Source organism: Camellia sinensis, chromosome 5 (assembly GCF_055761805.1).
Source record: "Camellia sinensis isolate YWXY chromosome 5, ASM5576180v1, whole genome shotgun sequence".
Classification (NCBI taxonomy): Eukaryota; Viridiplantae; Streptophyta; class Magnoliopsida; order Ericales; family Theaceae; genus Camellia; species Camellia sinensis.
In genome coordinates, this window is record NC_138965.1 from 135,705,663 (window position 1) to 135,731,888 (window position 26,226).

A 26,226-nucleotide genomic window follows, 5' to 3' on the forward strand; every position below is an offset into this window, starting at 1 on the left:
ACAAAAAAAAATCCAACCTTTTATTCACACTTCGCTTGAGGAGTTGGTTATTTTAGTTCGTTTTTTAATTTTTGGCTATTTTATAGCTTGGTTAAAAAATTTGTTTTTTGAAAATTGGTTGGCTTTTTTGAGGAGTTGATTTTGATGGTTATAAAAGAAAAAGTGAAATGATTATGATTTAAATGTGACATTTTATCTTGTTGATTATTCTAATTTACTTTATTTTTATTAACTATTTTAACCCAAAAAAAACTAAAAAAGCAACTGTGCCAAACATGCAAGACAATGATGTAGAAACTTTGATAAATTTCATATTAAAGGAGGCTCCCAAATGAAGCAACTTTAAACAAATAAAGAATAACACTTTTAGGAATTCACACTTAAAAAAAACCAGAAAAACTCAAGATTTGAAATCAAGGGTGGAAATTCATTAATGGTGTGACCACATAATAACAACTCTAATTATACATCATAGATTTAATATTTTGAAATATTTTTTGAATTTTTTGCAGGTCCATTCACTTGATATAAAGATAATTTACAGACAATTTTTATATAAAAACTTAACTAAAATGATATAAGAGTGACATTATTAAAATTATACTAAAAAATAGGTACGAGAATTTCTGTCCAAAACTACTGTGTCCTGTTGAAAACTTACCATTTATATATATATATTTGCCAAGCTATACATCAACAGGGGTTGTAGCTCATATGGTAGAGCGCCCTCTTTGCATGCGAGAGGCACGGGGTTCGATTCCCCGCAGCTCCATATTTTAGTTTTCACTTGTATTGTATTTTATTTTCAATAAATACAATATTTGATTGAAAAATACCCTTAATAATTTTCAATTCAATTTTTTTTATTCTTTTTTAATTTACAAAAATCATATCCTATTATTACATTGTTAAGTCATAAATGTGTAATTAATTATTTATTAAACATATTAAAAATGGGTGATTGACCCGTAAATCTCAAAAGGTGACTTGTGGATCAACCAGTCACAATTTTATTTTAATGAACACGGAAATCTCATTGAATGGGAATTGGCACATTTGCCCATGTGGTTTACTATAGAAAAATGCTTCGGACCCCCACTGGAGGTCGACCCCCAGTGAGGTGGCACTCCGTGATTGGGCCAAAAAAAATTTGTTTTTTTTTTTTTTTTTTTTTTAAAGTTTCAGCCAGTGGGGGCTCGCCACCTCACTGGGGGTACTGGGGGTCTGTACCAGATCTGGTTTACTATATTAGCCACGTTTGGAAAATACACTAGCCATGTTTGGAAAAAGGACTTTTTTATTTGTTCTGTATTAGCTACAGTTGAAAAATACACTAAGGACAACGTTTGGAAAATACACTAGTCACGTTTCACGTTTGAAAAAAGTACACTAAAGGCTTTCTTTATTTGTTCTGTATTAGCTACATTTAGAAAATACAGTAGTCACGTTTCACGTATGGAAAAAATACACTAAGGACTTTTTTATTTGTTCTATATTAGCCGTGTTTGGAAAATACACAAAAAGGACTTTATTTGCCACATTTGGAAAATGTAATACATCCCCCCCCCCAAAAAAAAAAAGAGTCCGACAATCAATAAGAGTAAAAACGTCTTAACGCGACACAATAATGGCCTATTTTGAAAAGATGGTAAAAAGTGACTTTTGGACTTTTAACCAAGCTTTTGGCTTTTTTGGACAAATGATTTGAGAAGTTGATAAAAAGTTACTGTTTACTTTTTTGAATAATATTTGTTTATGATGTCAAATTATAATAAAATGACTAAACTATCCTCATTTAATTTAAAAATATTTACAATTTCACCCATATAACACATTTTGACCCATGGGGGGTAGAATTGTAGTTTCACCAGTGGCTGAAAACCAACTTTCCAAATAAAAAAATACAAAAAAACCAAATTTTAGCCTTTGCCATACACCTAAAAAAGTGGCTAAAAGCCAAGTTCCCAAAACACCCCGATATATTAAATAAGATCTTATAAAAAAAAATATTTCCAAATGAACAAGACCTGCAAGTCTTAAGAAAAATAAAAAAGATTTTCATGATATATAGACTTCTAAAGTGAGATTTTCAAGTAATACATTATATTCCTGCTAATTTTGTCTTAATTTCCCTTTTTTTTTTTACATTTTTTTTTTTTTTTTTTGGGTCTTAATCTCCTTGAGATTTCATATAATTTGGCATAATTAGATTAGGTAACTATGTGCAGCCTGCAAAGTTATTGTGTGTCTACTGCAATTTCTATTTATAATTTATAATACAAAAATTATTTGAATATGCTAAGAAAACTGAATTATTGAGAAATATGTTCTTCATTTCTGTGTTTTGATTATCAATTTTTAATTTCAATAAATTATACCAAACATAACCAAAGAAAATTGTTTCCAAACCTATATAAAAAATAAAATGTAAAATTGATGAACCAAAAAAATATAGAGAAATGGAATCTCTTATGCTGTGTTTGACACTTCAAACACTTGAATTTATAGAGAAAATTTTATTTAAAAAAATGGAATCATTTCCCTCTAAAAACCTAATATCCAAACACAAGCTTAATGTAAGTTCAAAAGACTTGATCAAAAGCTCCTAAAAATAAGACCACTTGGTACCTCTGAAAAATAAAGACCACTCCCCATGGAAAAATTATCCCCATATGACTAGCTCAAAATCAAAATCCGAAACTCAAAATCAATCTGATAAAAAAAGCACAGCAAACACTACCATGAAACAAAAACAAAAATAAAACAGAAGAAATAAAAGTAGAATCGAGAGCCCTCTACTTGTCGCCTTCATAACATTCATGTCCAAAGCATTCTACAACACAAGTGCCCAGTAAGAATGCAAATTCAGTTTCCAAATACAGTGTAATATTGTTGATACAATATAACTCATCGTGTCAATCTTTTCCGAGTGTAATAAAAAATACAGAGGCAAATCATGATCGGCCCTTCCCTTCCACTGACGTATAAAAAATCAGGTCATCAATCAAATAATCACAGCCCTCCGATTACTGACTCTACTTAGACCAGGCAACTGCATCAATCTCTGATTGGGCAGATCTGTAGAGCTCAAGTCTCTTCGCAAGGTTTATACGTCGCTGCATTATTGTTGGATCCTCATCCAACAACGAGCCCAACTGTTTCGCCTGTAAACCAAAAATTTGAAAGGTAAATAAGCAACCATCTAGATCCTCTTATTCTTGTCAATTGTTTTCTTCTCTTTTTTCCAGGTTTTTAAATATCGAGATTCACCAATATATCAGTCAATATTGTCTGATATCAGCCAATTTATGATCGTATAGCTGACCAATGCTGATACGCATACCAACAGTTATTTAAAACAATGCTTTTTTGGGGATTGACGAAGAAAACCTCACCTCCTTTTTACCCAAATCAGTAAAGAAATGGTCGAGTAAGCTACGCTTGGCCTCACGCACTTGACAATAGACGACGGACTTCGGAATGGAGTGCCTCAAACTTCCACAAACCATATTGACATAAGACAAGACAGTTGTTCCTGTTTGAGATAGATAAAATCTTAATTAAAATCGAAACAATTGATACAACACAAACCTTCTGTTAAGTGGATTAGTTGAATCTATTCAAATCTATACTAATACCTAAAGTGTACAACCCATTTGATGTGAACACCTTATTGAAGCTTTGTCATGTTTTTTCTCATCCCTAAATTGCCCCTATGTAGTTGTCAATTTCAAATTTTGTTAATTTCTTCAGTTTTTAATAGCGCACACCTTGTATTATATATAAAGTGAACAGGTCAGTTTGGTGTGAGCACCAAATTGAAGTTGTGTAGCACTACTTTCATTTCCAAAATTATCCGAGAAAATGCACTTTTTGACTGTTCTAAAAATTTTTAAAAAAAATTGTTTCTTACCAATTCGTCTAAGGTACGCCTCATTGTACCTATCAAATATTGAATGCGTTGGATTTCCACCCTTATCAATATCTTGAGGAAGCTTTCGGAAAAAATCAACTGTCAGGTAGCTATACTCCATTTCTACTAGTTGTAGAGATGCTTTTTTGCTTTCTTCCTTCATCCTGTCCAACGATTCACATGCTGCATTTGCAACCTCCACTCTAAGAGTGGGATACTGCTTTAGCTCCTGCATGATTCAAAACGTTTCATAGAATGAGATTACTGAAACTAAATCTACGTTCTTCCTACATCAAGTTTATTGTTATTTCCCCCACAAAGCGTGATGATTATTTGCAAAATCTAAAAAGCTAAGTCCACTAATGCCAAAACCTCATCCCGCCCCATTGCAGTACTACCCTGCATATAATGAATTAAATTGAAAAAAGCAATATAATGGAGGTGGTCTGGGAACTTGCCATAGTCTCGTTGATTGATTTGTGAACAAGTTCCTTCAGGACGGCATGAACCTGCAATCATTGTGAAAAAAGTATCAAGCAAAGTAAATTGCAAACTCATGCTGACGGTACCAATATGAAAAATGAAAATTGTTAAGTAAATACAAAGTCCATCAACTATTACACCTTGAAATTGTCTTACGAGAAATTTAATCAAATTATGCATCTAAATGATTGAAAATAGTGCTTTCCTCAATTGATTTATATTTATACAGTGTTGTTAAGGCGAAAATGATTTATACAGTGTTGTTGGACATTTGCATCCAAAAATAGCAATCAAGGAGGAGATAGAAATGAATTGGAACACAACTATAATTTCCTCAATTGATTTATATTTATCCAGGATTGGGGTATGCATTCCCATGTTACCAGAACTCTTAACATTCGTTCCAAAGAAACCAAATATAGCTATTGGGATTATATAGATGCCTTTTCCCAGGCTTTTTACTATATGAATCCTCCTCGGAGCCATTCTTGGTTTTTTCGCATCCTTCCCGATGTTCTCAAAAATGATCTCCCAAATTGGTTTCTCATTTGGTGGGATAAATTCGGACTCCAACTTGACGCCTTTCCAGAACACATCAGACTTGCATTCAATGAATGGCAAGTAGCTTTCAGCCAAATTCCAGCAAATAAGGACATTTCTATGTCTAAATGTCTTGTTCATTTTGTTATCAGATTTGGAATTCCATAGATATGGAAGTGGGATTTCAAATGTGATTTCCAAAATAAAATTCCCAAATTAAAAAGAATCTTTCTTTATAAATGGTGGAATAAAATGGATGATCCTAAGCCAAAGCAGGAATTGCTCCAGAAAATCAAGAATCATACACAAGCTTGTTGGGATGCGTCTCCTAAGTCTATCCCAGCTACTCCAGTTAATCCTTTTATTCAAATCCAGCAGGAGCTCAGGCAAAAATTTCCAGACTTATCAGAAACAGAGCTTATTGTTAAAAGCATGGATTATATGAAGCAACAATTCCTTCAATCCATGACTAGTAAAGATTCCAGTATGAAATCAACTTCCAGTACTCAAAGTGACGATGATAGAGTTCCTACCGATCCTTACGAAGAAGAAAATGAATTTACAGTCTTAGTGGGTGAGTCTCAAGATCCGAATGAAGGCCCGACCGATAATGAACCGAATTATGGTGATCTTTGGGATTCGGTTACTGAAATGATTGCCGACAAATTAATTCAAGCCAAAAGAAAAGGTAAAGGTAAAGGTAAAGATGCATAATGCCTTTAGCCGATCTGTCCATTTTTGCCTTTCCAGCTCAACGACTTTACAGCTCCACAAAACGACAATCCACTTTCGGTGCGATTATTCCAGTCTAACAACTTGTCAGCTAACTTTTGACAAAGGTAGATTCCATTATCTACTTCCTTTCCAGCTGTCCCTCTTTGCCGACAATTGAAGATAACAAGATAGGATGCTCGACTGCAATACCATTCAGCACACACCACCTGTCTTCATTATCATTTCTTTTGTAATATAAATAGGTAGCCTCCGACTTGTGGAAGGGCACCACTAAATTTTATTTTCCAAGTTTCATATTCTGTATTCTCCCTCTCTCTCTCATTTTCAGTGTTTCTTTTTGAAGTTTCAAGCAATCTAATAAAAGTTTGCAGGTTTGACTCTAAGTATTTCGTATCTTTTAATGTATGTCTGTACATCAGTTAGTTATATTAAATGATATATTAGATATTTGGAAAAATAGAAAAATTAATACTGAATATTATATAGAAATAACTCGTAGTAATGATGCTTGGGCTTTACAGCAATTAGAAGAGTGTAATGCTAAAATTGATCAAATACAAAATTTAATTAACGAACAAATTTGCCTTTTGGCAAGGGCTAATCGGCCTCCTCCTCCAGCACAGTAAATTCATGGACCATATATGATGTAATTAAATTTAAATAAAACAAAACTATGTTATACACTATTCCTGGATTTGTGCCGTATGAAAGGTAGCATAAGGTGAGGTTGAGTGGGACGTCATCCAAGTCGCTTAGTTCCAGAGTCCGTCAAGCGGTTAGCGATAAGGACCTTGAGGTAACATAAGTCGTTGACAGAGGTGCTTAGCCTATACCCTGTGTCGAGCACTTTTATTGGTATCAGAGCCATGTGTAGTTTATTTTATAATTTGTTTTATTAATTTTTAAATATGCATATATGGTCATATACAACTAAATAAGTACTGCTCCTTCAGAGGAAAATACAGTAGCCTCTACAGTATCCAATTCAGTAGCCTCGACTTCAGAAGCCAAGGAGCTTGTTGCTTACCAGGAAGTCAAAGAAGCCCTAGATAAGTGGACAATCCCAAAGGTAGACCCAAAGTCCATCTATAAGATTGGAACTAAATTTTTTCAGCAAAAAGATAATTAAAACATTTGAACATGCAGCTCCAGTAGAAAATAATGATACTTTAATGTATCTACTAAATGTCCAGGATCTTATGCCTTTCTTCAAAGAATATAAGTATGTCCATATAGGACTTGTACAGATTGCTTTAAGACCTTTGACCCTTTTAGGTCAGAATACCAGTATTCAATGTACTCTACGTGATGGTAGGTGTACCAATTGGAGAGCTTCGCTCATGGGGGCTATGGAAACCAGTCTAGCTCATGGGGGCTATGGAAACCAGTCTAGCTCATGGTCCAGTATATTTTGATATTTATCCAAATTTTAGTATTGCTCTTTCTGATCAAAATTTATCTAAAGTTTTAGAATTCAGAGTTATTACTCATGGTTATGAATATCTTCCAAGATCCCCTCCATTTTCAGTAATTTCCAGAATTTATTTAAAAGTTCTATCAACCTTAAATCCATATGTCAAGAAACAAAGTGTTCATGGCCAGACAGTGTTAATAGACACTAACCTTTACAGTAGTCAGGTTGCTGTTCCAAAGTTAATTGAGTGGGAAAAAATAACCTTTCCAGAAAGATGGCAGCTAACCAATGCTGTTCCTCCCAGACCAATTGTGCGACATAATTTGGATGATATAATTCAGACTCACCAAGGTAATGTTTACCTTCAAGTTCAGAGACCTCCTGTTCAATTATCTAGGAGCATGTCTAGTGCCAGTTTTAGAACTGCACCTAGCCACCAACCCTATAAGGTTGAATATCCAGAATCTTCCAGACAATCTTATTCTGAACCACCAGATGCCATATTTCAAGGACAACCTTCCAGATCTTATTCGAGACCACAATCTGATGAACCCCAGGAACCAGATCAGGATCCCATTATTCGAGGTGTTCAATATTCTGATCAACAAATTCCCCATGGAATCTATGATCAACAAATTCCGCCAAACATTTATCCTGTTCCTAAGGAGTCCAGAAAAGGCCAGTATAGTCCTACAGCCAGTGATATGGATTTCAGGATTTAAATGGATTTGACACCAGGTAGTGAAAATCGCAAAATCCTCAAGAAGGATTTATTCCAGGAAAAATATACAGAATTCAGAAAATGGTACTTTGTTGTTCATACAAAAGAACAATTACAGGATTATAAACTCCAGTATTATTCGTATCTTGAGGAAATTCAAGTTTTATTTCCCTTTCCTTATGGTATGTACAAAATGTTTGTCCTCCAGACTCTCAGGTAAATGTACTAGAAAATATCCAGCAAAAATGGTTGACCACTGATGGTCACGAAATTCATTCTATCCATCCTCCAACTCAGGCTTTAGAACTTCAACCTACAGGACCTAATACTAAACCCATGACTATTGCAGCATATACAGAAATACCTCATAAAAATAAAAATAGCGATCCAGTCCTTGTCCAAGATATAATTCTAGTATTAAAACAAAATAATTATACTAATTTATTCTGTCAAACAGCAGGGAAGCAACTTACAAGGATTGAAGAAAGGGTTGCTCATGTTAAGAAAAGCTGCAAATTAGAACCCAAAACTACAGTTGTTACTGAACCTGTCCTGATCAAACCAACTCCAGTTCTTTGAGATTTTAAGTTAAAATCTAAAGAAGAAACTGATTTTATGGACACCCTTCTTTCCAGAATCAAAAATTTGCATATTAGTGAACCTCCTCCAACGTCCACGTCTCAGGTTAATATGCTTTCCAGTAATCATTTCCCATATTCTGATGATTCATATGATCAATTATCTCCTCAGCAGATTATTGATATTCAGGCCAATTTTCAATCCCAACCCTCTTCTATCAATCGGGTTACCTACAGTCATAACACTCAACGTATGTCCATGGCCGGTCCTAATCGATATTACTATCCTCGTCCTAGCCCTATGGATATCCTTTATGAAGAAGATTTTTTACAAACTCAACGTTCTTACCACAGTAATACCATTTACGAATGGAATCTTGATGGTCTTTCTGAATATCAGATCTATGAACTTCTCCAGCATATGCTCATGTTTGCCACTGCTTGTAAACAAAATAATAATTCTGATCACCAGGTTGCTTGCTATCTTGTTAGTGGTTTTACTGGTGTCCTGAAAGGATGGTGGGATAATATTCTCACAACTACCCAATGTACTGAGATCCTTTCATCCACCAAAACAGTCATTGACATAGATACTCATACAAGCCCTAGTACTGGTCCTGCTCCAGCACCTGTCGAACGAGAAGAAGAAGACGCCGTCTATACCTTAATAAATACAATTATTGCCCATTTTATTGGTCATGTTTCAAGAATAGAAGATCATAACAGAGAACTGCTTATGAAACTTCGATGTCCTTCTTTATCCAATTTCCGATGGTATAAAGATGTTTTCCTGATGAAAGTTATGCAGAGAACTGATGGTAGTTCAGAGCATTGGAAAGCCAAGTTTATTGATGGTCTTCCTACCCTTTTTGCCGAAAGAGTTCGCAAGAAATTAAGGGACAGACACCATTCAATAAATATTCCATATTACCAATATACTTATAGACAACTCGTAAGTATAGTTACTGATGAAGGTCTTGCACTTTGTAATGACCTTAAACTCCAACAACAACTTAAGCAACAACAACTTACAGGAAAAAGAGAATTAGGAGAATTTTGTGAACAATTTGCTTATGATCCTCAAGTCCAGTATCCCCAGAAACAACGAAAACATAAGAATTATTCTAAGTCTTATAAAAAATCCAGAAAATATAGAAATTCAAAATATTCTAAAACCCAGGTTCAGCCTCAAACATCTAAACCTAGATATAAATCTAGAAGAAAGTCTTTTCAGAAAAATAAATCCACAATTAAATATTATAAATGTGGACAAACAGGTCATTATGCTAATAAATGCAGAGCAAAGATACAATCTAAGCTCAATGAGTTAGCATTAGATGATGATATACAGCAAAAGATATTACAATTAATGTCTGATTCTAGTTCTTCATCAGATCCTTGAGATAATGAATTAGCAGCAATTTATTCATTTGGTTCTGATGAAGAAACGGATGAATCGCCAGACGCTGAAAAATGCTCTTGTAAAACTACAGTAAATCAAATTTCCGATGAAGCTAATTATTGGAAATCAATTGTGGAAATGAATGGACTTAATATTGGTCCCAGTATTAATGTCCTTACAGATACTGAGCAAAATCTTTTAGATATTGCCGATGAAATAAAAACTCCCGTAATTAAACTAAAGTTTCTTGAAATGTGTTATAAGCAGAAGACAGAAGAAGTTCTTCCACCTAAGCATTATAACATGAAAGAAGTCTTTAATCGAATGCAGACACCAACTTCAGAAAAACCCACAAATATTCAGGATTTAAAAATGGAAATAAACGCTTTAAAAGTAGAAATAAAGCATTTACAGACTTCAAATATTGCTATTAATTCTGAAATCAAAAGAATTAATGCTAAACTACAACGAAAAGACAAAGATAATACTGAAGAAACAAATCCAGATTATCTTATGAATTCCAACCAAGTATTTCCAAAAGACAAGCCAATCCCTAACTAGTGCTAGTGGTAATAATTTGTATATTGACTACAAACTTCCAGAAGTGTTAATTTGCAATCAGGGATTATGTTTAAAAACATCTTTTGTTTTAATTAAAAATGTCTCAAAACATAATTCTTGGTACTGCTTTTCTGAATCTCTTAATGCCAATTACTAAAATTGATACTATTGGTATTCATACAACCCTAGATAACCAAAAGGTTATTTTTGAATTTATTACCTCCCCACACACCAAAGAGTTAGATCAAATCACTAATTTAGTCTCTTTAAAACAAAACCAGATAAATTTTCTTCAAAAAGAAGTTAGTTTTCTAACTACAGAACAAAGACTTCAGCAATCATCTTTTCAACAAAAGGTTAAATTGCTTGAAAAAGAATTCCAGGAAGAAATTTGCAGTGATGTCCCTAATGCTTTTTGGGATCGCAAGAAACACATTGTTTCGTTGCCTTACAAACCAACTTTTGATGAAAGAAAAATTCCCACCAAAGCTCGTCCCAGTCAAATGAAAAAAGAGTAAATGGAATTGTGTAAAACTGAAATTAATACTCTTCTCCAGAAAAAACTAATTAGACCCAGTAGATCTCCTTGGAGTTGTATTGCTTTCTATGTTAATAAAAATGCAGAGATTGAAAGAGGTGTTCCTCGTTTAGTAATTAATTATAAACCTCTTAATGAAGCTTTACAGTGGATTAGATATCCAGTTCCTAATAAAAAAGACCTTTTAGATCGATTACAGGATGCAGTAATATTTTCTAAATTTGATATGAAGTCAGGATATTGGCAGGTTCAAATTGCTGAAAATGATCGTTACAAAACTGCTTTTACAGTACCCTTTGGGCATTTTGAATGGAATGTCATGCCATTTGGCCTAAAAAATGCTCCATCTGAATTTCAGCATATCATGAATGATATTTTTAATCCTTATACAGAATTTGCTATATGTTACATTGATGATGTTCTTATTTTTTCATCTTTAATAGATCAGCATATGAAACATCTTAATATATTTAGGCATGTTATTGCCAGAAATGGTCTAGTAATTTCTGTTCCAAAAATGAAATTGTTTCAGACAACTGTCAGATTTTTAGGACATAATATTCATAATGGAACTATTATTCCTATTAATCGAAGTATGGAATTTGCTTCCAAGTTTCCTGATGAAATTAAAGAAAAAACTCAATTACAGAGATTTTTGGGTAGCTTAAATTATATTCATGATTATTACCCTAACCTAGCTACTGATGCAGCCGTTCTTTACAACCGTCTTCATAAAAACCCACCTGTTTGGGGTCCAGAACATACATCCGCTGTTAAGAAAATTAAAGCTAGAGTCTAGACTTTACCCTGCTTATGTTTACCTCATCCTAACTGGAAAAAGATTGTTGAAACTGATGCCTCAGACTTAGGTTTTGGTGGTATCCTCAAACAATTTAATCCAAATACTAATAAAGAAGAACTCTTACGTTTTCACTCTGGTATTTAGCATGATGCAGCAAAACGATATCCGACAATTAAAAAAGAATGCTTAGCCATTCTAAAATGTGTTTTAAAATTCCAGGATGATTTATTAAACCAACATTTTTTAATTCACGTTGATTGTTCTGCTGCTAAGCAAATCTTTAAAAAGGACGTTGCTAATTTAGCCCAGCAACAGATTTTTGCTGCTTGGCAAGCTACACTTTCTGTCTTTGATTTTGATATTGACTATATTAAAGGTGAAAATAATTCTCTTCCTGACTTTCTAACCCGTGAATATTTGCAGAAATCGCATGCAGGGTAGATCTCGGGGCTCCGCCCGTCGGGGCCGTGGAAGGGGTTCTAACCCCTATAATACAGAATTTCCGCCATTATTTGGCCATTCCAGTAATCCAGGGGAATCTTCTAGCAAATCTGCTAAAGATGTCCTTCTTGCTCCAGAAACATCTTATTTCCAAAATACTATCAGAGAAGAAACCGTCCTCTATATTGATTCTGCCGATGTCCAGTGGATGGTTGATCCATGGGAGATTAAACGCCGATATCTCGCCACTCAAAATGCTCCACCGCATACGAGCAAATTCTCACCGAACTTGCCTCGGTACAATTCCAACATACTTTAGCCGATCCCAATCGGACTGCTAGTCCTATTAATTACAGTAAGGTTACTATCCAGAATATTGTGCCTATCCAGGCTTGGGGTATGCATCCCCATGTTACCAGAACTCTTGACATTCGTTCCAAAGAAACCAGATATAGCTATTGGGATTATATAGATGCCTTTTCCCAGGTTGTTTACTATATGAATCCTCCTCGGAGCCATTCTTGGTTTTTTCGCGTCCTTCCCGATGTTCTCAAAACTGATCTCCCAAATTGGTTTCTCATTTGGTGGGATGAATTGAAACACAACCACTTCAGATTGAAAATACATGATTGACTCAGTAAGTAGTATTGAAAACATCTTGATGTGCACAGATGCTGTGTGTGTGTGTGTGTGCGCGCACGCTTGTGTGTGTGTGTGAGAGAGAGAGAGAGAGAGAGATTTCCATTCACCACCTCTTGTAGTTTTATCAGGTCAGGAAAATTAACTCTATGCACACATTATGAAAATGTGATTTTCTGTAAAAGTAAACTCTCAAACTTAGTCAGACTACAAAATTAAAAAATTTAGAAGTAAAACTCTTGTAATGTATATATGAGACAAAAATACTCTACGAGCTTTATGTGCATAGATAGTCAACATACTCCACAAATAACCTAAAGTGAGTTGGCTGAAAGAACCAATAATCTAAACTAGACCGGTTGGGTTTTGTTGGAGTAAGACTTCATTGATTTTCAGATCATAGACAAGACAAGAGTTGTTTCAAATCCAACTGCAGGGCCAGTTTTCATGCAAGTTCTCATTTCTCTGGAGAAACACGGGCTGGCAGGCATCCTGCAATGGCAGAAATGTTACTTTTAAGGAAGACCGCTGCATAGGAGCAATAGCACAGCCATGCAGAATGAAGCAAGGAGCCCTTATTGCAATCCTTTGTTTTCATTGCAGAGTGGTATGCAAGCAAAGTTTCAAATATGAAGGCAGTGACATTTAATGAAATAATAAAGACCTTTGATGAAACCCTATCTTCTATTGGCCACTTGAAACCTGCATCTATGACCTCCCCTTGTATCACAAATTAAAATCATCACTGGTCTAAGTTTTGAATCATTTAAAAAGCTTTCCAGTTAGTAAAACAGATGTTATTCCATCAGGTCATAAAGTATTGGTAAGTAGATTGTGACCTTAATTTTTGTGTTGCACATGATAGAGATCATGACTTGATTTAGTTTTTTAACTCAGCCACACATAATTATGTCATACATTTGATTGCAAACCAAAAAACAGAGGGGGGAAAAATGGAAGAAAACAATATCTAGAAACCTTGACAAAAAGCAAAGGAATAAAAGAATGACACCCAAGTAAGAAAGAGAAAATACCAATAGCAACGTCTAAGCAACAATATAACATGGTACACTCACCAAGTGCATGAAATGTTGGTGTAGATAATAAGTAATTTTGAATACATACCGCATCAACCGCTGCCTCAGCAGGGCCTTTAATAGTAATTAGTGAAGATTCAATGAGACGGCGGTAACCTTGCTCAGGGGCTATTAAATGAGGTTGGTATCCATCAGCTTCAGTAATTAGCTTTCGTACATTGTCCATTGCAAGCTGCTTGTCAAATTGCAACCTTTTTAAAGCAGCAGGAAGTTGATTATCAAATATGTTATAGATTTTATCACCACCAGGGCGTCTGCAGAAATCGATGATCATTATAAACACAGGTTAGGTCAGAAACTAACATTCCAAACATAAATAGTAGTGCACAATAATGAATTGAACTAATTTAGCGTACATACACGCCATCAAGGTGTTCTTTGAATATTCCATCAAAAATACGGCAGATTTCCATAATCATGTATAGTTTGCCCTGCGTTAGTAAGAGAGAGAAGAATATAATAAATGATTTGCAGCATGTGTAACCTAGGAAAAAGAATAAAGGATCTTAAAACTTTAGATGAACACAATGGGAAGTTTAGAAAATCCTTCATCTAATTGGGGGCCATAAACTCTATACAAATATGAAAGGCAACCATATTCTAGCTGGTAAACGAGCCACTTCAATAAATGTATTTCGAGTCTCGCCTTGATACATTAAGCCAATTTAAAACTAAATTATAAGGAAAAGAAGTATAAAGCAGTCCTTACTCCAGCATCAGTGGCAACAGGCTTCCCAAGTCGGCTCAACTCCGTTTCTATATCAATGATGGTTTTGCTAATGAGAGACTGAAGGCCTGGGATTCGAGACTTGATAACTTGTTCCAAATGCTGAATTTAGCCATATAGAGTGTCACATGTGAAAAACCACCACAATAAGAATACTTAGTATGAGAAAAACCATATGAATTCAAACCTCGTTCTAGTTACAAGAATTATAGCATCAATAACAGTAATTTATATATCAAACTTGTCAACAATCTAGAAGAAAAGTTTTTTTTTTAAAAAGAAAAAAAACATAACATTCATTTTTTGATAGGAGAGCGGGGGGGGGGGGGGGGGGGGGGGGGGGGGGGGGGGGAATCATACTTTTGAAAGAATCTTTCCTAAATGCTCAGAACCCATCCTGTGAGCAAGATGCTTGTACTCTGGGGTATTGGCAAAGTACTCTCGCTCCCTACGCCGAGCAGCGATCATATCAGTGTTTTTGTTAATGTCCGCTTGAGATCGATTAACAACACCAATCCAAGGAAACTGTAGCCTAAATGCCTTTCCTTCCAAGATCTGAAATCACATGAATTAGTTATTCCATGATTACAATCAAATCCAAAACAAGTCTTCACATTCAATAACATGAAATTTATATTTTGTCAAAACTTATTTTAATATAAGAATCTTACTGTATATGAAATGACATTGAATATTTCCAAAATTACGGATGGATAAAACAGCACACCAAGAAAACTTAAAACTCAAGACTATCAATCTTGAGGGCATCCAACGGGGATTAAGATATAAAGATATGAAAACAGAATAAAAACCCTCGGAAAAAAAGAAAAAAGAAACGCAACCAAACACAGCCTGCACCTATTAAAACCAAAAGAGTAAAGAAATCGCAGGACTTTCATATTATTCAATCCTTAGACAACTGTAGATGTTTGATCACTCAAATTATTCAATCCTTACACAACTGTAGATGTTTGATCACTCCTCATAAACTCCATGACAACAAAACAAGATGGATGAGATAACACTTGATCATATCACCATGTAATAAATTATAAATCAAACTCATCCAAAATATCCTTCGCATTATCATCATTGTTATTGACAAGAAGGCATCTATTACTTTTTACCAACAATAGCAGCTTCATGTTTAATTGAATCCCAAGTCAGAACAAAAATACTGAAATGTTATCAAATCGTTCTGTTTATGAAATCCAAAATATAACTTACCTCGACTGCATCAGTACCCTTGTCCATAAGATCGATCTTCGTTAAAACTCCAAATGTCCTCTCTCCTAAAAATATGGCAACCACAAAATGAAAATCAGAATGTGTTACGGGGCAAGACGTGAAGAACTATATAATCGTCATCATTTTTCAATATGTTAAAACCAGCATGACTAACAATTCTCAATCACAAGAATCTAAGAAAATGTTGGTCATTATATCAAAGAAAATAGATTTGATGCATCCAAATAAAAACACTTGAATATCTTAGAACCAGCATGGGGCGGTGGTTTTTCGATTCTCTCTTTCCTTTCTTGAAGATAACCACTTATTTACACAATAATGATTGAGTTCTTTTTTCTAGGTAAGAAGCCTGAGCAAGAGCAAAGAGAATCCTTCTCAGGTCTGTCTCCTGATCTTGATTCGGCAGCAGTTCAAACACATTATCCATCTGAGATTGAAAACAACGGATTTTATTTAAAGGATAGGCCTAGACAATTTTCCCATTCAAAAAAAAAAAAAAAAAATTGAACTTCAGATTTAAGCCTGCTGTCCAAACCTATGTTACCTGGAACGTGGATCTTTCCGATATATGAAACAGAAATGGAAACAGGAACGTGGTACGTCACATGTTTTAAAATATGGTACGATAGGGGTAGACTTGTATATATTATACTTAAGAATTTAAGGTACTTCTAGAGTAATTTTTTTTTTAACTATTAGATATCCAATAAAATGTAATATTTTCTATGAGCATTATGACCCATTTTTTTATTTTTTATCTTATCAAAACTTAACTCACCTTAGATTTTAGTTCATTATATTTGAATTTTTTCCTCCTAAGGTAACATTTAAGGACATATATTGAAAAAAACTTTTGGAATCGCTTTGGAACTCTAAATTTACTATTTTGGAACGGACATATACCATGCTTCGGAACGTGTGTACCAATACGTAATTTACTAGGGTATTAGCATTTTCTGGTAAGATAGGTCCAAACGATGTATGTGGTCAAGCAACCTTGTAGCATTTTAGGCAAGTAAGCATGCATTTGTTCATGCGTGCACATCACACATGCAAACGCAAGTACCAAGTTTTGCAGTAAACAGCATAAAATGGTTTGGAGTGTACAGAACAAAACTAAGAAACGCTAGCAATTGAATATCTGTGACTTCAGCAATCTCTCAATGATTATTTACTCTATTGAGTGAACATGATTAATGATTTGTCTGCCTTTGTTTATGATAAGTTCTACATACTCAGTATACAAGAGCACCACCTTCAGGCAAATATACTAACATCTGCTCCCATACAACATGTAACAGGTAGCAACAGGTTCCTCAACTCAACAAGCCTCTCTCCCAAATCCCAATTACTTAGGAGATCTATTTCCCCCAACTGCTTATATTCATAACCTCAGCTAGGCAATATAACCTACTGATTGTTTAATTTTTTGTTCTCTCAGCCTGTTGTAGCAAGTTATCTGACCCTAAACAATAACCAGCTTGTTTGGTTCTGGTTTTCAGAAAACAGTTTTCAGAAAATTCTACTTTTTTATTTTTCGTATTTTAATGTTTTCAATGAATTTTTTTAATATTATAAGCAATTTTTTTTTTAAGTTTTAGACACATCTAACATAAATACACTGAAAAAGTATAGTATTTGTGAAAAAAATCCTTAAAAAATAATACCAAAAAATACAAAAAATTCACCACATTTTTTGTATTTTTGTGTATTTATTAATTTTTTAAAATATTTTTCTCAAATATTTTATTATTTAGATACATCTAAATAAGGTACATCTAAAAAAGTAAAAAAGTTGCTTAAAATTTAAAAAAATATTCACTAAAAACAAAAAAACACGAAAAACAAAAAAACTCAGTTTTCAAATAATTGAATTCAGAAAATTGAAATCAAACACACCGAATGATTTCAACTAGGTATACAGTCCATAAAATTGCAGAAATTGCATCTGGCTAGGAATCTTACCTTTGGGATCTACTTCACGAGAAATCTTAATTGCATCGGAGGTAGCAAGATCTTGATTGGCAGGAGAAATTGCAAGAATTATACAGTTGGGCTGCAGGTTAAGAGACAAAGATAGACTAATAAAATATGCATCTCATTAAAGTTAATACACGCAAAGCATCATGAAGACTTGAGAAGAAAACATGTAGTCTAGAGAACAGCTAGGAATAACTGCATGATACCATATACTGTATCAAGAATGCACACCTAATTCTTAAAAATAACAAGAGCAAAGCAAATGAAACATGCACAAAGTAAACTGCCCCCATGGAAGTAGGATGATCTAATTCAAAATTCTCACCCAATTGTGTACATCTCGCATATTTTTTTCACAGTTGCAGGGCCACTATAACTGACTCCATTTTGTTTACTCCTGTAGAACTCAACAATTGCACCTACTTGTTCAATACTATACTTCCATTCTGCTCTTATAAAAGGAATGTTGACTCTCTAACCATTCCGTTGCAGTTTTCGAAAACAACCAGAAATGTTTTTAAAAAAATGAAGCATACTATGTACAAAAAGTTCACACCCTTCTTTATATAAGGGTGTCCTAACCATCCAACCTCTATTCCATGCAGGTTATCATTAAACCCACCCTGAATAGTCCAGCATGCAGTTTAAAATTATTACTTCTAATCTTAGACTTCACTACAGTTCCCTTGTAGAATAGACCTGTTTCCCAAACGAACTTACGAGGTTCAAGGAAAACCAAAAGAATATTTTCATCAACTTAGATCTAACCCCCATAAGCAAACTAAATCAGAATTTGAATAGAAATTACCTTCTCAATATAGGACCGAACCATATTCTCAATGTCCTGCACAATGCTATCAGACTGGCCCTCTACAATGATCAAAATAATCAACATCATATTTTTAGACGGGGAAAAAAACAACAGTACAAAGTCATTAAGGAAACATTATAATTGAATTTAAAAAAATACATGCAAAAGTTGAGAGTTGCTTTCTCACCAACAGCAACTTTTGTAAGCCCGGGAAGATCAATTAGTGTCAAGTTCACAACTGCAAAGTCAAACAATCATAATAAAAAATAATTAATAATAAATCTTACCAAAAAACAATCATAATAATGAGATGAAGTAATTCCAAATTCTACATTTAGAATTAAGTAAAAATTCCAAGTTGAACTCCATATGAAACTAGAACTATGGGGACCAAATCGCAATCTCACTAAACTATAATGACCAACGGTATAATTACCCTAATGTAATCTATATAAGCCTACCCCTATCATGCCACATTATAAAGCATGTGACATACTGCGTTCTCGTTCTAGTTCCATGTTCCAAGTAACATAGGTAAGAACTCTAATAGGTTATTCTCAGCTCACAAGACTTCCATTTACAAGAAGGTCTAGGAGAAGTAATAGTAGGGCTGTTCACAAGACCGAACCACCTGACACAACCGACCCGGCCTGACCAATCCAACCCCTCCATGGATGGTTTCAAACTGCTCTCAGTCGGCAACGGTTCAAATGCATCAAAATTCTGCAAATTTTGGTCGACTATCAAGCATCACATAACATAACCCATTCAACCCGACCCGATGAAATTATTTATATATAGTGCAGTGGGTTACATGTCCAGGTTGGCTCAGCAGATAGTGGAGACCTCCTAGGTAATTCCCAAGGTTACATGTTATCTCCCCGAGATTTGACTCATCCCCTCAAAATCTGACCTCTCCCTCTCTCTCATGAAACCTTTTTTGTCTCCTCCACTCATTCTCATGTCTATCTCTATCTCTCTCACCCTCTCATCTCCTTCTCTCTCAAGTTTGAGACGTACCGAAATAAAACCCAAAAGCCATTGAACCCTTTCTCTCTTATAGTTTCATCTCGCTCTCTGTCTCTCTAATCTACCAATCGAACCCAAAAGGCATCATCTTCAAGTCTCAGGTCTACCAAAATCGAAACCCTTGTGGCGAAAGATCAAGACTCGCACATGGCGGTGGTGTATAGTAGCGACATTGTGCTATGGCAAAAAGATATGTATCCTCTTTCTATTTTCAATTTTTCCTCCACTTTTTTGGTTATATCTAGTGTGTGTGAGAGAGAGTTTGTTATCTCTCAAATTTGTATAATATGCTACCGACACTGTGATTGTCTTTATGTATGGTAATGTGATTAGTGTGATAAAGGAAAGGACAAAAGCCATGGAATTTAAGCAGTGAATGGAAGATTAGCCGACCGAAAACCGCCCGCCAAACTGAACACCCGATGTGCATGGTTTCGAGCATTATTTGGCTTGACATCGGATGACCACTTCTCTAAACCAACAAGGTCAGTTCGAATAGAAGTTCAGTGGTGAAACCAACTCGACTTGACCTGTGAACAGCCCTAGGTAATAGGGAAGCAACCTTAACCTTTTTTTGCAAGGAGGCCAATTCTAGTAACTGAAATTCATGCCACAGTGCTAGGGTGAACGAGCACTTGCCATCATGCCAGGACACAACCTCTATGGGTAAGAACCTATGTAGCATGGATACTTCAACTAACATACCGTACCTGTACTGGGTACTTTTTTGACATATAATACTTCTACATACATACCAGGTACACAAAACACGTGCTTAAATTTTTTCTTATTAATTTTTTACGTACCCAGACGTATCTAATATATACCCAAGTCGCACCATACATAACTTTATTTTTATGCTTAGCATGACTTTAAAATTAAGCTATAGTTTGTAAGTTATCTAATATAATGATATTTAATTTTGGTTTATACCCTTATTTTGGACATTAAATGTTAATTGAAGATTGGACCTTAACAAATTAGACCATTTAATCAATTTTTTGCATTACTCCAAATTAAAAATAAATATTTTTTTACAAACATACCAAGCTATACCCACACTCTACTTTTTTTAAATTTTACCGTATCAACGTACTCATGTCGTACCCGTACCCATGCTTCATAGGTAAGAACTCTATAGATCGTAGATTAATAACTTCATATTTTAAAGAAAAATTACAGTTGAAAAATTAACATATGAGTGTAAAGCATAAGAAAGCATGACACACAATCCTATCTCACCATTGGGGGAATAAATACTAAGATAAATTGGAACACTTGAAATCTGTTTTGAGCGGCCCGTCTCTCGATCAGTCTCATCGGCGATCTCCTTCCTCACAGCAGCTACAAGACACAACTAATAGTTTAGCAAATAAGATAAAACTGATAGAAAATCAAACATGAAAAATGTTTCAGATATTTTTTTAAAGAGATAATGGTATAGATACATAATCAAAATAGGAACTATGTTAGATAAATGCGTAGCATTTTCATCGATACTAAACATGGTCCTAGTTGAAGTACTAACTAGTAACCACTATTATATTAAAATACATTTTACTAAATCATGGTAAATTTTAAACAGAAGGCAATTTAAATAGAACAAAAATAATTATGACAGGGTGCCAAGTGGTATTTTTCAAAAAAATTCATTTGTGATAAGAAATATACCAAAATCTGTGAACCTCTTTCTTGGGAGGTGCATGAATTCTGCATATTCTCTTCCTTCATCAATCCTATGAAGCTGTAGGACAAGAGGACGTCGAGTAACAATTCCTGCATACAATACTTTAACGTTATTTCTAAAGTTCATAGGATTTATGTTTCAATGAGCATCTTAAGTTTACTATAGAAAAAACATGTTGTGAGCCTATAACATTAAATATGAATGGTGAAAGCATTAATTACCTGATCCACGAGGCAAAAAGTCCTTCCCAACAATGCTCTCTAGCACTGAAGACTTCCCAGAGCTCTACAAACCATTAAAGAGATGGAATGATGGATGTATAAGTAATGAATAATTAACTTGTCCAGAAATGGGAAATTGTGGGTTTGAACCAGCCAATATGGACAGTGATACTTAAATACCAGTTGAACCAATAAATTATTTACAAATTAAGATTTTCACATATAACTTTCAAACAAATAAATGGTGACTAGTATCAATAAAACATACCCTCAAACTTTCAAAATGAAATATGAAGAATGTGTTTTCATGCTACTGCCTTTTCAAATAAATTAAAGTGGCATTTTCTTACACAATAATCATCATATAAATCATAATTATCAGATTTAATGAGACATACACATAAATGCTAAGTGGGTAGGAAGACCAAAACTACCATGGGTTGAGATCGTGAGACTAGTGCAACAGGGTTCATGTAACCAACCCAAAATTGTTGAGAGAAGGCTTTGATGAGTTCAGTTGAGCTAAGTAAAGCTTTAACAATCAAAATAACACTTAACAAAGCAATGGCAGAACAAATTCTAAACCCACTGCTTTCAAATGATTCCATGAAACTCTTGATGTCATAAATTTTAGAAGTGAAGTGAGTGGTAATATGAACAACGTTTTTTAGCATATAACATTCTATACTGCAATATCTGATAATAGCTAAAAACAAGTCAACTCTGAAAGGATTGTCAAAATATTTTTACAATCCATATTCCAAACCCTAAAAGTAGGCAAAACTGCATTTTAACTTCTACTGTTAAAACTAATATATGTCTAAAAATAACATATTCACTGTTTAACAAACAACATGGAAGACTGATAAAGAACTTATAAGAGTACGATTCAATTTATTCCCTACTAATAAGTTTTATATAAGATCATCCAATTTAATGCGACTCAAATACCAAAACTACACATAACTTAATCAAAAGGTAAATCAAACCAAATTTTCCTCTGATTTACGAGTAATACATCAACAAAAATCTAAGATTTAGGTAAATAAAAGAATCAGTCGATCCAGACAGCAAATTATTAAACTATTAAACTTGAGATCAAAGCAAATCCAATTTTTTTATTTTTTTAAAAATCTCTTGATAACAAGAAAATGAATAAGGAAAGAGAGATTCAGCTCACAAATTTCGAATCAACAGAAAAGAACAGACTAAATGTGTCAATCAAAGATCTAAAGATCGAAACTGAATCAAAGAGAGATCTGGAGATTTGAGATCGAACCTGGCCACCGACGACGGCGATGGAAGGAAGAGAGTCCCAGAGAGTGGGCAAAGCGCTCTCTTCGCCATGATCGCCTAGAGCAGTGCAAGCTCTCTGTAGTTTGTTGACCAGAGATATCAAGTTCTCCATTCTCGATGTAGAAGACCTAGTCGGTGGTGACGATGACTTTCAGAACTTACTGATCTCTGGTTTCGAAAATTAAGATGAGAGAGAGAGAGTCCAAGAGATGTAAGAAGAAGAGACCAACAAAATTTTGAGATGAAAATTTGTGACTTTTATCGCCTCCCGAAAGTTTCAAATTAATAACCGCGTGCGTGCGCGTCTGTGAGACAAGGCCCTATAGTTTTGTTTTTGTGTTTGAAATTTGTTTTGTTTTTTACTTTTTGTTTTTGAAATATAATAAAACAAATGTAAATTACACTTTGCCTTTTATTATTATTTTACTTTACTATACTTTACTTTAGATCTTTAATTAATTAATGGGTTTATTATAATATTTTACTCTTGAAATCTCGTTAAATGTAATTTTTTTAAGCTTTTAATTTCTTTTTAGTTGGGTCAACTCTCTAATTTTTTATAGATTTTTTCTTAAAAAAATTAAAAAAACCAATAACTTAACTTTTAACATACTTTTCAAAATAATTTTTAAACTTTAAATTATCGATCGAATCTATTTAGCCTCTAAAATATATAGATCAAAATCTATTTAGTCCCTGAACTATCGGTTGTGTCTATTAAGTCCTTAAAATATATATAAAATCAAAATCTATGTAGTCCCTAATAGGATTACAAAAATATAATATATGTTTATATATATTATAAATTAGTAAAAGGCCCTTCCCATTAATATTTTATTACAGAAAATTCTTTTAAATTTTTATTTTGTCTTTAAAAAGTATTTTATTTTGTTATATGTTTAAATTAATATTAGAGTCTGATCTTTTAGTCTTGCCAATAAATTATATGGTAAACTACCAATAGGTCCTAATGCTGTGTTTGGTTGAAGGATTTGGGGACGGATTTGGAAAGGAAAAGGGAAAATGTGTGTGAAACTATGTGAAATATAGGCATGATTTATTCACATTTCACCTACTTTTTCCATTTCTCTTTCCAAATTCCTCCTCAAATCCCTCAACCAAACACAGCATAATAGTTTAACTTAATTCTCATCCAGTCCTATTGAAAATAAATCTTGATAAAATTGTTGCTAAAAATAAATTTTTGGTAACAATTTTTTATATATGTTGCTAAAAATTGATAATTAGTGACTTTTTTGTCATGATTTTTATAAATTGTCGCTAAAACTTACAATTAGTGACTTTTTTTATGACAAATTATTTCCATAGACAATAAGTCCACTTATTAGGACCTACACGTAAGTACCCCTAAATTATATAAATATTAGATATACTGAAGAAGTAAAATTAGATAATTTAAATAATAATATTTCTCTACAAATAGTAATAGCATAAAATAGTATATTAATTACAAGTAATAAAAGAATTGATCGAATAATTTAAAAATAATCAATTGAAAATTATAAATGAAACATGACATATAATATTAGGTAAAAGTAAGTACATATCCATTATAAAAAATAAGTAATAAAATACTATAGATAATTACCCTTATCCTTATAAAGAAAATTAATTGACACCTACTTTTCAAAGACAGAATAAAAATTTAAGATTTTTTTAAAATAAAATTTAATTAGATAGGGTCTTTTACTAATTTATAATATTTATGAGCTCATATTTTTTTTTTTTTTTTGTAATCCTTTTAGGCACTAAATAAGTTTGAATTAAATACTTTAGGAACTTAATGAATTTAATTGATAGTTTAAGGACTAAATAGATTTAATTTATATATTTCAGGGACTTAGTACATACAATCGATAGTTCAGGTCTTAAATAGACAATTTGACTATAGTTTAATAGTATAAAGTATAATAAACCCTTAATTAATTGATTTTACTTTAACCCTTTACGTTCAAGTATTTTTCAATTTATTATTAAAACTAATTTCTATTTAAAATTAAACAGAATTCACCTCTTTGTTTAACGCTGGACATAAAAGTAATGGTTTGTTTAGTTTTTAAAATATGATTTCGATGAAAAAAATCAAAAATTTGTTTGGTCAACAAACTTTTAAAATACAATTCAAAACTTAAGGTTGTGTTTGGTTATGTTTTTGAAATGTAATTCCACACCTTAGTTTGAGTGCTGTGTTTGGTTAGAATTTTTAAAAATTAATTCCACACCCACTTTTGAAAACATGTCTACCCGGTCATCTTCCTGGATGCCCTCTCGGATGTCCGGCCGTTGACCGGAACAGTGTTTTTTTTTTTTTTTTTTTTTGCACCTGTTATTTTTATATTTTAAATAAAAAATATTTTTGGAAATTTTTTAAATTTTTTTTTTTTGAGATTTGAATAGAATTTTGGGTTATGTGTTTGGTTATGAGTTGTAAGTTTTTGAATCAAATATCATATGTTACATCAAAAATTTCAAACTCAATTCAAAACTAATAACCAAACAAATTTTCCACACTCAAATCATTATTTCAAAACTCATAAACTCAAAATACAACTCTATTCTCAAATCATAATTCTAAAACTCTACCAAACACTACCTAATTTTCTCTCTGCTCTCTCATTCTATTATTATTATTAAATCAATCATTCATTTTTTCTCTCTGCTCTTTCCTCTCTCATTCTCTCACATTCTACATATCAATCAATAAAATTTTCTCTCACATCTAGGGGTGTAAAAATAACCTGTGGGCCGCCCTGTCACCGCTCAAAAATTTCCACAATAGATATTCGCCAACTCCCATTGTTAAATACAAACATGAGTAAGTATTCCATGTTAACATCATCTACAAATCTCTAACATTTGTATTCATTGATCATTAAAGGATTTACAAAAGGCAGTCCACGTGCAAATATACATTCAACATCCCTAGTATATGAATTTATAGCATGTGGCATAGCTGTTCAAATACAATTAAATGCCCTCAAGAGTTATAATTTCCAAGACTTAAGCTCAATTACACAAAAATGGTTTTAACCCATACGCATAAAACCCTTGGCTTGCCAAAAATAATTTCAATAAAGCAAAAGAGCCTCGTGCTCTAAAAACATATCACACGCCTCTAACTCGACGGAATCACTACATCTTTTTCTGTACAAAATCTCATAGGGGTGAGCACCAAGCCTAGTAGGAAAACCTTAACAAAGTATATATACATTTTATACAACCTTACGGGATGATTGCATATGCCATGCTATGACACCCGAATTTTTTTTAAAGTTAATTTAATACTGCACTACTTAAATAAATAGAATTCCTTGTTATATCAGGAAAAAAATAAAAATAAAA

The 26,226-nt window shown here is 33.4% G+C and overlaps 1 protein-coding gene across 1 annotated transcript; it reads right to left on the reverse strand.

Annotated features, from left to right (window-relative positions):
* Positions 1-2,773: 2,773 nt before the first annotated feature.
* Positions 2,774-23,252, reverse strand: LOC114323113 (phragmoplastin DRP1A). Its single transcript, XM_028270598.2, has 16 exons — positions 22,847-23,252; positions 21,568-21,631; positions 21,331-21,435; positions 20,902-21,003; positions 18,818-18,868; positions 18,628-18,689; positions 17,805-17,895; positions 15,819-15,883; positions 14,952-15,146; positions 14,574-14,693; positions 14,225-14,295; positions 13,893-14,118; positions 4,372-4,422; positions 3,914-4,142; positions 3,396-3,535; positions 2,774-3,164 (listed from the first exon to the last, which is right to left on the reverse strand). Exons 1-16 carry the CDS (start codon positions 22,973-22,975, stop codon positions 3,036-3,038), a joined length of 1,830 nt encoding a protein of 609 aa, XP_028126399.1. The 5' UTR covers positions 22,976-23,252; the 3' UTR covers positions 2,774-3,035.
* Between the last annotated feature and the right edge of the window lie 2,974 nt (positions 23,253-26,226).